Source organism: Coenobita brevimanus, chromosome 21 (assembly GCF_032717465.1).
Source record: "Coenobita brevimanus isolate Jiangsu-jjx chromosome 21, ASM3271746v2, whole genome shotgun sequence".
NCBI classification, from domain to species: domain Eukaryota; kingdom Metazoa; phylum Arthropoda; class Malacostraca; order Decapoda; family Coenobitidae; genus Coenobita; species Coenobita brevimanus.
This window is the reverse complement of record NC_136974.1, coordinates 2,407,792-2,423,467: the sequence shown is the minus strand read 5'-3', so window position 1 is coordinate 2,423,467 and position 15,676 is coordinate 2,407,792. Positions and strand designations below refer to the sequence as shown.

The 15,676-nt window shown below is 40.0% G+C and overlaps 1 protein-coding gene across 1 annotated transcript in view; it reads left to right on the top strand.

Moving 5' to 3' along the window:
- The window catches only part of LOC145392059 (uncharacterized), a 286,089-nt gene that overhangs the window by 268,449 nt on the left and 1,964 nt on the right, over window positions 1-15,676 (top strand). Inside the window, exons 62-63 of the mRNA XM_080266515.1 lie at window positions 792-869; window positions 1,671-1,790. Coding sequence (XP_080122641.1) covers window positions 792-869; window positions 1,671-1,790 — 198 coding nt within the window. The remainder of the gene's footprint in view (window positions 1-791; window positions 870-1,670; window positions 1,791-15,676) is intronic.

Here is a 15,676-nt window from a genome sequence, read left to right as displayed (position 1 = left end):
GGACCACACTATTGCTGCATATTCTAACCTGGGGCAGATCATGGCCACTATCAATTTTTTCATCATCTCCTTATCCATGTAATGAAATGCTACTCTAATGTTAGTCAAGAGTTTATAAGTCTCTCTATCTTGTTAATATGTTTTTCAGGTGACAAACTATCCTGGACCAGCACTCCCAAATCTTCTCTTCTCTCGCTTTTGTGATTGGTTCATTACCCATCAAATAATTCAGTGATGGCCTCTTGATGCTTTTACCCATTTCCAATATTTTACATTTCTTTGCGATGAATTTAATTTCCCACATCCGGCTCCAATCATGTATCCTATCCAGATCTTCCTGCAGCATTTTACAGTCCTCCTCAACCTCTACCTTCCTCAAGATCTTTGCATCATCAGCAGACAGACTTGCATAACTGTGCACTCCATCTACCATATCATTTACATAAATCAGTGTGTGTGTGTGTGTGTGTGTGTGTGTGGAAATTCTGAGCTTTCAGAACCACTGGAAACCTGGTTTTTAGTTGTCTGAGCACTCTGGAATCCTTTACCGGCCACTGTCTCAGCTCTTCAGGTCTGAGCTTTGTGTTCCACAGCATTCCATTGACTGAGGAATGTTGAACTGCAAGAGATGTGGCTCAGGGTGGTTCCTCCTCATTCTCTTTGATTGAAAGAGGGATTTGTAACATGGCATAATGCTTTTATCTTGTCGCATTTATAGCAAGTGTTTTGTATGTTGAACTGCCATATCTTATTCTTCATACTTAATTTCTCATTCCTTTTCTCACCCCCAGGAGGACCAGTCAGGCAGATCTGGATGGCCAAGCAGATGATCCCAATACTGTTCATGACTTCCCCAACAAAGTGGACAAGTGAGTGTGTCCTTGCTGCATGATAGGGCAGTGGGGAGAGAGTTTTGTATCTTCAAGGAAAAATACGGGTGCATTCTGGTAATCTTGACTGGAAGCAATAGATGGGTGAATTAACTTTCATGCAATCACACACACACACACACACACACACACACACACACACACACACACACACACACACACAAAGTATACTGTGTGTGTGTGTGTGTGTGTGTGTGTGTGTATACTGTACTGTACTTGACTGCGATTGGTTTACGCCAGGCTAGACTCACGGGCTTGAGTTAACTGAGGCATGAATTACACGAGGCATCATAAATGTGCCACTTTTGAAGCTACATTAGCGAATTTTGTGTAATTTCTGAGAGTTACTGATGTAGGAGATTCCACTGTATTTCATTATCTATGTTTATATTCAAATTTCACACTAGACAGTCATGTCCCTCTGTTTTCTTCTCGTATCTGAATCTCCTCATTACCAGGTAAGTCTATACAAGAGTTTACCAGTACATAGCCTACCTCCATTCTGCCTTGGGAAGCCTGTCCCTCAGTGATACATCTTAGTGCAAAAGAAGCAGGAACATGGTTTGAGATTCAGTAAGGTACTTTAGTTTAGGTACACTAAGATATTGTTTTTACCTGTACTGGTGCTTTCATATAGCAAACCAGGATGAGCAGTAGGATACCAGTCTGGCAGCAGGCAAGAAACAGACTGAGAAGATTTTGCCACACCCAGATATACAGTACCTGAGTGCTACATTCATTTATACCTTCACCAAGTCTTAACATTCCATTTCTCTTCAGGTTCCTGGAGTACATTAATGTGACGTACTTTGATGGTACTCTTGACGTCTCCAACAAGGATGCTCTCAAGACCTCCATGTACCATCCCAACTTCCCCAACCAAGGACCAAGTGGTGCAAGGTAAGAGGCTGATGTTGGAAAATACAGTAGGCCAAGGGCTGTATTCTAGGTATTATTGAAGATTTTTCTAACACATCTTTCTTAGCAATTCATTAACTCATTATGCCTTAACATGCTCTTCTGTGCTATATATACATTTCACTTTAATATCAGTATAGTTTGCATCAGTACTAAACAAGAAGATATTGAAGCGTGATGTATAGAATAAATTGCTGGGGAAAAAGAGATTACAAAATTTCCAAAGCCACTTAGAATATGACCCTAAACAAAATGGAGGGTATGATGATCCTTTAACCCCTACATCCCAGGGGTATTCCGATGTCACATGCTCCTCCCTACGGGGGGATGCCCTTGATAGAAAAAAATACCCTAATATCTGCCAAACTATAATAGCTAGAGAAAACATTAAAGATACATAAGTCTCAGCAACTCTTCCTCTTTCAATTGAAAATATCCCCACATCTCCAGGTGGTCCTGTTGATGAGTAAGGATAAGTTAAATTTCAAAGGGTGGTGGGAAGACACTTGTGGCTATACACGTCAACCGGTGTTGCTCAGCACCCAAAATCGTGATGGCGATACACGTCAACCGGCACGTAGAGGTTAATCTGGTGATTTATTTCTCATTTTATTCTTACTGCCACCAGACAGATTTTGTGGATAGGCTTATCACACTGGGGAGATTAAATATATGGTAGCCTTCATTAATCCACTTCGCCCTGAGACATTTCCTGTAAACCGAATAAAATCATCAAGTGGTAGCAAGAATATGATATGAAATACATCACCTGAGTGAACCAGACTACCGCCAGGTGAAATATTCAGTGATTCATGTAACTCTGGTTGTGAAGGAGTTACTTATGATTACAGTGGGGCACCAATTTTCGCGCCTAATTGGGTCCAAAAATAATGCGCGAAAGTGGAATTAGCGAAAGTGGGGGCATTGTCTTTATGGCAAAAAGGCTAATTGGTTCCCGGTTATCCTAAAGTAATATCAGATTTTCATTTTCACTTGCAATACAGTACATCAAATCACTATTGTACATTGCATTGTGAGATACAAACAATAAAAACTGTACAGTACACATTATATGAGGAGAAACATGCCACAGAGACCAGGTTGAGGTGTTTAATGGATGTTGGGGGTAAGTATCCGAGGCGCGTGGCGGGCTTATTTAGCCACGCCAGACGTATTGGCGCCACCTCTTGCAGCCTCACTACCACTCTCTCTCTCTGCCTCCTCAGATGCAACTATCTTCCTTTTCATTTCATTATTATACTGCTGTTTCTTCACTCCAACACGATACTCTCTTTTAGCCTTGGCCTTTCCTCCCGACTTTGAATGTCCCGGCCACTTTTTATCACCACCACTGCCTCTCGGCCCTCCCCCCACACCACCAGGCTCTCTCCCCACACCACCAGGCCCTTTCCCCACACTACCAGGTATAGTAGAGGCCTTTGAACCGTGAGAATCCAACACGATGGAGCTAGCACGCTCGTACACAATGGCGGGAATGGGTGGACAGAGTGTTGACATGACGTCATTCAAAATGGCGGTGGGTTACGGGCAGGCGGTGCAAGAAATTCAAAGTTCAAAATATTGTCCCAAACCCAAAATTTGTGCGCGAAAATCGATTTTTTTCAAGCGAAAGTGGAAGTTAGGGAATATTTGGTGCATGCCGCGAAAGTGGATTCCGCGAATCCTGCTGTAGCGAAAGTTGGTGCACTACTGTATTTTTACTGTAGGTGGAGGCACTCACCATCCACTCATTCAGTGTAGTACTGTACTCGGGTGACTACCCTTTCCTTTGTTCCTTCCTTCTTTCCTCATCTGTCTTTCTCTCCTTTCTTTCCTCTTCCTTCTGTCTGTGGGTGACTCTACACTGAGTGACAAGCCAAATGGTTTCCTGTACACTAGGAAACCAATTACTACACTGGATGATAACCATCCATCCATCCATCCATCATCCAATCCTACATTGCCCCATGAGGAGCATAGGAGCCCGGGGCTAGGCAATTGATCCCGACATTTAAGATGAGAGTGACCAGCCTCACTCATCCCTGAATGGCATTACATGAGCAATCAACCCCAACCACCCCTTGGATATAACCTTCACTGGCTCAATCCAATTGGAGTGCAGTAATTACCCACTAAACCACCAGGTGCCAAAATTTGGTTATATGGTTACCACCCAGCATTGTAAATGGTTTCCTGGTGTACAGGAAACCATTTGGCTTGTCACTCAGTGTAGAGTCACCCACAGGCAGAAGGAAGAGGAAAGAATGAAGGAAAGAAAGACAGAAGAAGGAGTGTAAAGTTACCCGTAGGCAGAAGGAAGAGGAAAGAATGAAGGAAAGGAAGACAGAAGAGGATGGAAGGAAAGAAAGATGGAGGAGAGGAAAGGGTAGACACCCAACAGCAGCACTACATCGAGCGAGTGGATGGTGAGCGCCCCCACCTACCATATAACCAAATTTTGGCGCCTGGTGGTTTAGTGGGTAATTACGGCGCTCCAGTCAGATTGAGCTGGTGAAGGTTTATATCCAAGGGGTGGTTAAGGTTTATTGCTCACATACTGTCACTCAAGGATGAGTGAGGCTGGTCACTCTTATTTTAAATATCAGGACCAAGTTGCCTTGCCCCGTGCTCTTACGCATCTCATGGGGCATCATAGGATTAGATGATGGATGGATGGATTATTATTATTATTAAGGTAGGTTAGTGGATGTTGGAGTGGCCCTGATGAGAGAGGATAGTGTTTGGAAACTCCCTGTACTGTTGTTTGCATATGATACTGTGTTGTTGAGTGAAGACGAAGGGGAGCTGCAAGGCTTGGTGGATGAGTTTGGGAGAGTGTGTAAGAAACAGAATTTAAAGGTGAATGTAGGGAGGAGTAAAGTGAGGGTCTTTGAGAGAGGTGAAGTTAGTGAATGGACAGCGAGGTTGGATGGTGAGGAATTGGAAAATGTGAGTATGTTTAAGTACTTAGGTAGTGTGATGAGTAAGGATGGAGGTTTGGAGGGTGAAGTGCTTGAAAGGGTACAGCAGGGAAGAAAAGTTGCTGGTTCTTTGAAAGCAGTGATAAGAAACTGGGAAGTGAGCATGGAGGTGAAAAAGTTACTACATGACAGTATTGTGATACCAACTCTAACGTATGGAAGTGAAGCTTGGATGTTGTTGGAAGGACACAAGTCAAGAGTGAGAGCAGTGGAAATGAGTTATTTATGAGGAGCCTGTGGAGTCGCATGGAGAGATGGGCTGACGAATGAGGATATAAAGGAGTGTTGTGGTGTGGATGTGGATGTGATAGGAAGCGTTATGAGGAACACACTGAGGTGGTTTGGCCATGTGGAGAGGATGGAGGGTGAAAGACTGATGAAGAGAGTGTATGTGAGTGAGGTGGAGGGGGGAAGAGGGAGGGGGAGGCCGAGGATGAGATGGAGGGATGGGGTGGAGAGGTATATGAGAGAGGGGGGTGTGAGTTGGGAGCAGGGCAGTGAAATGGCGGGGGACAGGGCGACTTGGAGGCGATTTGTCTGTGGCCACCTCAAACGGGATTGAGGCGTCTGGCAATAGATAGATAGATAGATTATTATTATTATTACTGTATTATAACTACGTGTATTATTATTGAGGCATCTGGCAAGATACTGTAGATAGATAGATAGATAGTATTATTATTATTGAGCAAGGAAGAGGGAACCAAAGGCCAGAAGCCCACAATAATTGTTTCCGTGCCAAGAAATATAAATAAATAGAGAGCCAAATTATAGGTGTATACAACCTTTCCAGCAAAAAACAAAAAAAAACAAAATCTCTCCAAAGCTGAATAGAATTAACGGGGAGCAGCAAAAAAAAAAAATATATAGAAGGTACATGATCATAAATATTATATCATTCGAGATTTCGGCGAGGAAAAAAGTAAGAACGATAGTGACTGAAAGTGTGGGAGACATTTGTATGGGTAAAAAATTTTTGGAGATGATTCTTTTGTAGCGATCCCAAATCAAGAGAAATCCAGGAGAGACCAGCAGTGATGAGGATGATTTTGGTGAGTAGTGATGATACTGACTGGCAGTGGGGATAATTGTAGGCTGATGGTATTTTTTTAGTAGTTTAATAGAACAATGCAAAATTAACATTGAAATTACCAGTAATAAATTTGCTAAATGATTAGTGTTTTGGTAATGATGATGGTGATACTGTGGATCTTAATTGGATGTGTGTCAGGTGGTGGTAGTTAAGTACAATGTAGACAGTGGTAATGCACGTCCAGATATGACCGCAGTGCATAGTAGTAAGATACAGTATAGTAGTAGAGTAGTAGTAGTAGTAGTAGTGGTAGTATTGTGTAAGGGTAAATTGATTTTGAAATTTTTTTCTGTAGTTAAGCAGAGAATGACATTTGCAGTGTGAAATATATTATGCTTTAGCTACTGTAGCATATTGTAGAAAGTTATCATATCCTGTAGAGGGTAAGTTACTGAATAGCTGTCATACATCACCCTGAAGTTAAAGTAGACCTAAGCATTAACTGAATTACCATTAAAACTACTCGTATTTTCTTTTCAGGTACTCCAAATAACAAATTAGCCACCAATCAGACTGGAAATAATAATTCAACTTTGTCAAACATTGAAATATTCCAGTATCCTTAAGTTTTCATGCTTTTCCTGTGTACTCAAGTTTACATTAAAAAAGTGTAAATTACTGTATTTCTAGCAAAGTACATTCTCATTGAATCTTATTTTATCTTCAGATGTTGCAGTTAATGTAGACAAATGAGCATGAGTAATATTGCTTTTAAAATATTTGCACTGTGGACTGTTTTACTGATTTTGTGCAACTTGTTTGTTTTTACGGTTGCATCCCTGCTTAAGAAATTGATTGGTTTCAAGATCTGTTTTGAAATTTGAAAAGTTTGTAAGTCAAAATTCATTATTACCTGAGACCAAATAGGCTGTGTACAAGTATGTGATTAACACAGGTTTAAATTTTATTACTGTACCATATTGTTCCAGTTGCTTCAAGCGAATTTCATAATTACTGACGCTGTCATTAAGTCTAAATAAGTATCGTTGCTGGGATTTGATCGTATTGTGTGTATACAGTATTTTGAGATGTCATTGAAATAATGACCCAATAAATGCCTGTTCAAAAATGTTCATTTCTTCAGAAGTTCATAAGTAGGGAAGCTGTTTTGTTATAATACTGTAAAAACTGAATTACTGTACAGAACTTTAACCTTGCACCAACTGGACTACTGTAATTAGAAAAACCTTGTCTGATTTCAGTTAAAAATATGCATTGGACCCTAAAGCACATGATCAGTTAAACTCCATTCCAGGAGGCAGATTCATCGATGCATCCATACCATACTATTAACCTTACTGGTGTGCTAGATGGCCCATCACTGTGGGTGCTGTATGGGAGACTCAAAGTGTTACCTGGGAGTAACTTCACATTCTTTCTTTTGAAACCTTTAACTTTCCTCTAGCACTGGTTAGGTCTGATGAAGGAGGAAAAAGAGCCGTGTGTGGAGAATTTTCTCCCACTCATTTATATTGTGTGAAATTGTACAATGACCAACTCATAGTATGCATTAGCCAACTGGATAATATAAACAAAAGAAGGCATATATAGGTGGAGTACTTCAGCTGTTCATAAAATTTTGGACTTGCATAACAGAACTTAGAAATGTGAAGGTTGGAATTATTGCATTCAGTGAAATGCCACATAAATGTTTCTTGATAAGCAAGACTGTGAAGCAGCTAAAGAAAAAATGTAGCCCATAGAGAATCCTTGGTGTTTATTGTTCATAATTAATGTGCTTTAGATTAAAAGTAATCCACTAAAAGTCAGATTGAAATTTTATATGGTGGTCATTTTCATTCCATATAAAGATAATTTGTCATTAGCTGGTATTCTGTATCACTGTAGTTTTACGTATTTTATATTTTTGGGCCATAAAGTTATAAGAGTGTGCTACAGGTTGGTTAAGACTCCTTAACTGTGAAGACTTGCATACCACACCCTTTTCTCCAACCATTAACTGTTAAGGACCATATCTTTCTTTAATGAATCTAGACCTACCCTGTCTGAAGAAAGTCCTGAGTAACAACATGGGTTTGAGAGGCAATGTACATGGGGATGACCATGGACACTGAGCAGTGTTATTAATTAAAATGGTTTTTCATTTTTTGTAACATCTTGATTAACAGCCATTCTGCACTTTCCCAGATATATTTGGCAGAGTCCAGTGTAGTGTTGGTGAAGTCTGTATGTTTTAGAGTGAGAAATATAGCAGAAATTTGCTGTACATTAAGCATTATTATTTGACCAATAAGATGCAAAGAGCCTCCCATCCATGCACATAATAAATATTGATACTGGTATTTATACTTGTATCAGCAGCAGATGTTACATTTGCCTAATTAGAGTTCTAGTCAGTTATACTTGTAAGTTTGAGGTTAGTTTCAGTAAGTTCTGTAGATGACAGAGCTGCTGCTTTTTGTAGTCATTTTGTTTAATGAAGTGTTTTCAGTCATTGTTATTTTCAGAAAATAACTTTTAGTAAAGGGAATCATGCTGAACAGGTTAAAAACTAGTCTGAAAGGAACTGGACCATTTACGTACCTCCATTAATTGGTTAAGTTTGTTGGCAACCTTTGGAAAACCTGATGGAATGCTTTAAAGTTTACCTTTTGTTTGTACTACAGTAGTTCCTTTAATTGTTATTAACAGTAGTGTTGTTGGTTAGTAGAAAACTCACATAGTTTAACTAACAAATAACAATTTGCTGTGATAAATGAGTGCCTTATAAAGCTAGTAAACCAACCCATGGAATATATACAGTATATATATCCTGGCCAAAGTTCTATTTAGTACTTAGGATGCAGGCTATGCTAATGTTAATCATAGTGTTGTAAAGAAAGTGTCTGCAGTGTCAAAAAAAAAAAAAATCTTAGATAAAAGGCTGTAAAAGAACTTCAAGATATGTGTCTCTGCCACCATGGGCAATCCCAGCCACCATTAAGTGAACTGCTTCCACACTACCCTGAGGCAGTGAGAAAAGTGTTAGAATTCTTGTCTTTGATGGTAACGTAAGAAACTGCTCTCACCGTACAGTTTTTTAATGAATTAAACCAGACAACACCCAGTCAGTGGTTAACAAACTGAAGTTGTCTCCAGGTTGTACTAGGTCAGACTATGGGCACTCTATGTGGGGCATCCACAGTGAAGTTTGAGATTTCATGGTTCACAAGGGATGCTGTAGGGATGATGTGTGGTGTTAGAATGACTGTTTAACTGGGAGGAGGGAGTACACCACCTGATTCGGGAGTTGGGAAGATTACAGTCACTCCAGCAAGAATGGAGCATCAAGGTTAACTGTTGCCAGAGGGTAAGGGAGGAAGGTTTAGGTAAAGGAAGTAAGGAAGTTACTGTCAGCAGCTTTACTCAGCTGCTTCAAGCTCCGAACTTCCTGGCCCTTATGACAGGACATACTGGGTCAGACAAGTTGACAACTTAGACTTCTGCAAAGAAGGGACCAGTCCCTTGATGACCCAGGAGGAGAAGAAGTCTCTGAGATGCTGAGGGAAGATTCATGACCACATGCAGACCTAAGTGAATCCACTAGCTGCTGTTACCATTAATGGCATTGGCTTATGCCTAAGAGCAGGGCCCAAAGTAAAGCAAGGCACATTGGGGTTAAGCAGTGACCCTCCAAAGGAATATGAGTAGATACGAACACTAGATCCACATTTAAGGCACCTTCCTTGCAGCTACTGGTCTAGGCCCTGAAGTCTGTACTTAGAGAAAATTATTCACACTCTGGCAACTTAGAATACAGCATGAAAGATCATACAGAATGGATCTGGCTATATTATTCATCTCTACATTGTTATGAACACATATAATACTTGTTTGTTTATAAAGGCTCCAACTTGCCTGCATGCGTCAGCCTTCGTCACCTAATGGCAGCTTTCCTCGCTACTTGATCCTTGGCAGCCTCCCTATTTGGTTCCTTATACCTGAGGTCACAGAGACTGAATAGGGAGGCTGTCAGAGATCAAGCAGCATGGATAGCCACCATTTAGTGATGAAAGCTGATGCATGCAAGCATGTTGGATCCTTCATAAATTCTACAAAAGTATTATCTGTGTTCACAAAAAAGTAGGGATGAATAATCTAGCCAGGTCCATTTTGTGTAATTTTTTTTGGCTGTATTCTGAGTTGTCAGAGGATGAAAAACTTTAGACAGCACATTTAAACTGTGTAAAACTTTACCACATATTCTAAGATATAAATGTCACCTTGTCCAGCATTCACCCAAGTGAGACAGCAACACAAGATTCCAAGTGATATGGCCTATGATCCACTCCTGTGGATTATTATTTTTTTTTTTTCCCCACCATGAATGTGCGCATTCAGAGCAGGTCGTGAAGTTGTACAATAACTACAGCTGCATTAACACTGCTTGAATTTCAGAAATTTCAGATTTCTCATGATGAGATGTCCCCTTAAACCCTAATGAGCAAGGCCCTGACCAAGAAAAAGTCTTGAAAAATTGTGTGAATTCCATATGAATGCAAGTAGCTTCATTTGGAAACTTGCTGAAGGGCCGACAAAATAGAGGGCCGTCCTACATGGCAGCCATTATGCAAGAATGGGTGATCCACACACTAGTGATAGCCAGGCTTTAGCTATTGCAGCATCTCTTAGGTGCTGAACAGTCTACTGCCTAAGAAAATAATGAGATAGCTTCTAAATTACCAAACACACTGAAGTGACAGTGCCTCTCCTTAACTTCAGTCATTGTCAAGGTGGTATTGTTCAGTGCAGCATTCTGCCTGTTGGTGGTGGACAGTGGTAGTGTAGCCACATCCCTCTAGATCCAGACATGACTAGCATAACCATGTTGTTATATTGGGCTGATGCATTATTTGTGAGTGTACTATAAAAATCAGTTTTATTTATTGCGTGCAAGATAACCGCTTCATGGGTGAATTTAGCTTATTTGCATTTATAGTAATTGCTTGTACCCATCCCTGTATGGCCTTCATCAACATCATTCCTTGTTATGTTTTGACTTGTACTGTTTGGCAAGTAAAGCAGATGGATATAAAGCTTGTTTATATGTCAGAACTCTTCCTTTTGAAAAAGTATATAATTAAAATGCAGGACCTGCTTGTGAAAAATAGTCTTTGCAGCGTGGCATTACTCACTTGAAAAGCCCAAATAAAAGTGCTGATTTTACACTGAATGCATATTTATTTGAAATACTGTATAAAGGAAAGAAGAGAGAGCTTTACTTAATTTTTGTTGATCTGGAGAAGGCCTTTGACAAAATTCGTAGAGGTGGTGAACTGGCCAGTGAGAGAGCTTGGTATTGAGGAGTGGTCGGTTACAGTGGTTATAGCAGTGTATGAGACTGCACACACCCGGGTGAGAGTGAACAGAGGTTTGAATGATAATTTTTCTGTGAATGTTGGTGTGCATCAGGGTTCAGTTTTAAACCCCCCTCCAAATACTCCTTCATTTCATCAATTCCTTGCTTTCTGTTTTCTTACATAATCATCACATTTATATGTAGTACTACTCCATATACATTAATTCATGTAGGCTAAGCAGATCAGACTTTCTGTGTTTGAGACTTGATTACTAAAAAATCCTATGAAGGTGCCTAGGGGCATTGTAGCTCAGATTTGTTTTTACAGGAGAGACAAAGAGTGTAGAATTTTTGTCTCCTCTTTTTGTAAAAACAGATCACAGCTACAAGATTTTTTTTTTACAGGGACAAAGAAGGTAAAATTAAGAAAATTCCCATATCTGTTTTCTTCCTGCAAATAAAAATATGAGTTATGAGGGAGAACTGATTTTGTTTATGAGTGAATCCAGGCCCTGGTCAGTGAAATCATCAGTGGCTTCCTGTGGCACACTTTGGGAGTACAGGATGTGAAGCAGTCACTCTGCCAAATCTGTTAATTCAGGTTCAAAGGGTCTCTCTACACTGAGGTCAGATTTGGAGCTATAGGATTCAGATATGGTTCTCATTAAACTCTTCACTACTAGGATGCCTTCCAAAACTAAAGGAAGTTATCTGGTACTGAGTTAAGAAAGCAGAATGCAGGGGAAGGCAGATGTATTTCTGATGGTCTTTTATGGCACAGCTGTGAGCATTATATGTAGTTAGCTTGCATGCCACATTATAGAGTGCATTCAGCAGTTAGATAGAGGTGCCAAATACACCATACCCTCATCATGGATATAACAGGTGTCAGAAACTAGGGTTTGTGTATCTCTTTGCTTGCTATTTCAACTTCCTGGCTTCTTTGACTCATTCTTAGCTGGATAAAACCGTCTTGCTTTAGTGGAATAGAATACTGTAATAGAGTTGTCCTGACCATGAGAGAATGTTAACAGTACTGTATTAACATACTCAGGATGCATTGACATACTCACAGCTGGCATTGTCTTGGATCTAATACAGTATACTGTACTGTAATCCTGGATGTTTGTGTGTGTATGTGTGTAGTGCAGCCAAAATTGGAAAAAGGATTTTGATGAAACTTGGCAGGATGGTTGGAACTGGGACCCAGATGGGCCAGTTTTGGTTTCATGCTGATTAAAATATTCTGAAGGGATGTTTTGGCCCCTGATAATTGTCCCCATTGGCTAAACATATCGTGTTCACAGAAAAATACAGCAGAGTGTTTCCCTGGTTTCATGCATCTCTGCAGAGAGAGGGGGGGGGAAGGGTGTTGCACAGCTACAATTTGATGCCTATTACTTCATTGATGCTATGAACAGATGATTTTATTCAACAGGAAATGGTTGTAGCTGTAGCAGTGGTGGTGGTAGTGGTAGCAGTAGCTGTGGTGATGGTGGTATTTGTTCAGAAACAACTTTCATTTGGGCAAGTGCTTTGTGCAAAGCACTTGCTCAAAAACACAGCGTGGTTCAGAAACAGCTCTCATTTGTAAAATGCTGAGTGGCCCCAATGGACCTTGAGGCTTTTAATTTACAATACTAGAGCTGCCCCAGCTCAGAGTAGGTTAATGGTGATGGTAGTAACACTTAGACTGCTATAGCTTTCATTCAGCAAAGAAACATCATTGGGGTTTGATGGAAGAGAATACTGGAGTTCTGAGCGTAGTAGGTAAATCTGGTTCAGTATTGCCCAAACCTCTAGTCTCTTTCTCAGTAACATACATAACATCTCCAACACATTCCATGCTCTTTCCTGTTTTGAATTTTGTCCTACAGTACATTATATCCTTTGGCATGCCCTCTTTAACCATCATTGAACCTCTCCTACCTACTCGTGTTTGTGCACACACATGCCGGTATGCGCGCGCGCGCGCGCACACACACACACGCACACACATCCCACACCTCACCATAAACAACACACCCTTACCACACACACACACACACACGAACAGCCGGAGAGAGAGGACGTCCCAGGCATCGCTCCTGACCTTGAGTAGTTTCAGGAATTTTGTCTGTCCTGTCTCCTAGGGTCTTTCTTTAAATTTAAAATAATGAAAGTTGGTAGACTACCAAAAATGTAAAGATTTGTTGGCAATAGTATACATGAATGTTTGTGGCTTATTGGTAACAGCTGTTTAGGTACTTGATCGGTACGTTAAAGATGGCCGAAAATGTAAACAATGAGGGAATGGAATTTCAAGGATTCGATGCTAATACTAATGTCATGGACCTAGTGAAAACATTAATTATGAGGTTAGTGAACTCGGAAAAAAAGTAGAGAATCTAGTGATAAAGGATGTGTCAGGAAATACGGAAACCACCATACAGAGTCTAATCCAGTCCAACGAAACAGCCAATGAAGAGATTAAGAATTTGAAGCGGGAAAATGTTGAACTGAGGAGGAAACTTGAAGAGAGTACTAATAAAACGGAGAAGGTGAGTAATGTACTAGAAGAACACAAGGCAAAGTGGGCACACGTAGAGGAAGAACAGAAAGAAGTGGTCAGCTTAAGAGAGATCATCCAGGAAGAAAGGGAAATGAACAAGAAAGAAATGGAAGAAAATGTAGTGAAAATACTGAAGAAAAAAGAGAAAATAGTGAGAGAAACTGTAGAAAGGAACAGATGTGTGATAGTATTTGGAAACAGGGAAGAGGAAGAAAAGGTTAGGTTCGCAAGACTCGAGAGAGACACGAACATGGTGAGAGGAATATTAGGCAAGATTGACCCCGAAGGAAACAAGTGGGTAAAAGAAATTGAGGAAGTAAGGAGGATAGGGCCTTATAAGAAAGGGGAAACAAGACCAATGAGAGTCAAGTTTACATCAGAAAGTGTAATAAATGAGATACTTAAAGTGACCTGGAAATTAAGCAAAGAGGCGGGGATGGAAAATATTATAATAAGAAAAAGATCTGAATGAAGAAGAAAGAGAAGCTTTAAAATCATTAAAGGAAGAAGTAAAGGAAAAAAATGATAAGTGGACAGAGGAAGAACGTAATACTTTTTTTTGGAGAGTATTGGATATGAAAGTAAGGAAATGGTATTTAAGGAAATAGAAGTGAAGGAAATTAGGGGGGGATGGTTGTGAAAGATCAGAAGTTGAGGAAGTGGAGTACGGACAGAGAGTAGGAGAGAAGAGGGTATTAATAATGTCAAAAATAATTTGAAGGTGATATATACTAATGTTGATGGTTTCATATCGACAAGGATCGAAATTAATGATTTCTTGAGAGAACATGAACCTGATGTCATGTGCTTTGTAGAGACCAAATTAAGAGAAGATATTGATGTTCATTTGGGAGATGGTAAATACAAACTGTGGAGAAAAGACAGAAAAGAAAAAAAGGGAGGAGGAGTGATGATAGCAGTGAAGAACAACATAAATGTAGATACTGTGGAAATGGGAGAAGGCAGGGCTGAAGTGATATATATGAAATTAGAAACTGGAGAGAATGTTAAGAGAGATATGGCGGTAGTGTATGTTCCCCCAAAGACGAGAGCATGGAAGGATGACGAATACCATGAGATGTTGTCAGATATGGCTAGCTACTTGCAAAAAATAATTGAGAAAAGCAATAATATAATTTTGGTGGGTGACTTTAATTGTAAAGAGGTGAACTGGGAGGAATGGTACTGGAGGCGGCGAGGATTCGTGGGGTACTATGTTATTAAATATAATAATGAATAATGTGATGACGCAGTGGGTCAAAGAAGAGACACGGTTTCGAGGTGAGGACACACCAGCAAGGTTAGATTTACTGTTCACCAAAGAACCTGATGTAATAGAATCATTGGAATATCTCTGTCCTTTGGGAAAAAGTGATCACGTGGTCATTGAGTTCCAGATGTTAATAGGAAACGCCGAGCCAAGAGACGAGCTTCATAGACAGGGAATATACAACTTTCTCAAAGCAATTTTTTCAGTATTGATAAACTTTTTGTATATGCGGATTGGAGAAAATTCAGATAAAGAAGATAGATACGGAGGAAGTGGGATATCTTTCTAGACCTCTATAATTTGGGAGTGGAAAAATTTGTACCAAGAGTAAGAGGGAAGAAAACAGGAAAAAGGAGTGGTTTAATAGAAGGTGTATGATAGCCAAAAGAGAGAGATAAGGCGTGGAACAATTGGAGAAAGAGGTAACGACAGAACAAAGGAAGAATATAAAAGAACAAGAAACGAATACACAAGAATACGTAGGGAAGAAGAAAGGAATTTTGAAAAAGGTATAATTGACAAATGCAAGGATGAACCCAAACTGTTTTATAGATTTGTTAATGGCAAACTGAAACAAAAGGAAGGAATCACCAAGCTGAAAGTAGATGGAGAGGTCTTTAATGATGCGGCAATGCAAGCAGAAATAATGAACAAACGTTTCCAGTCAAGTTTTC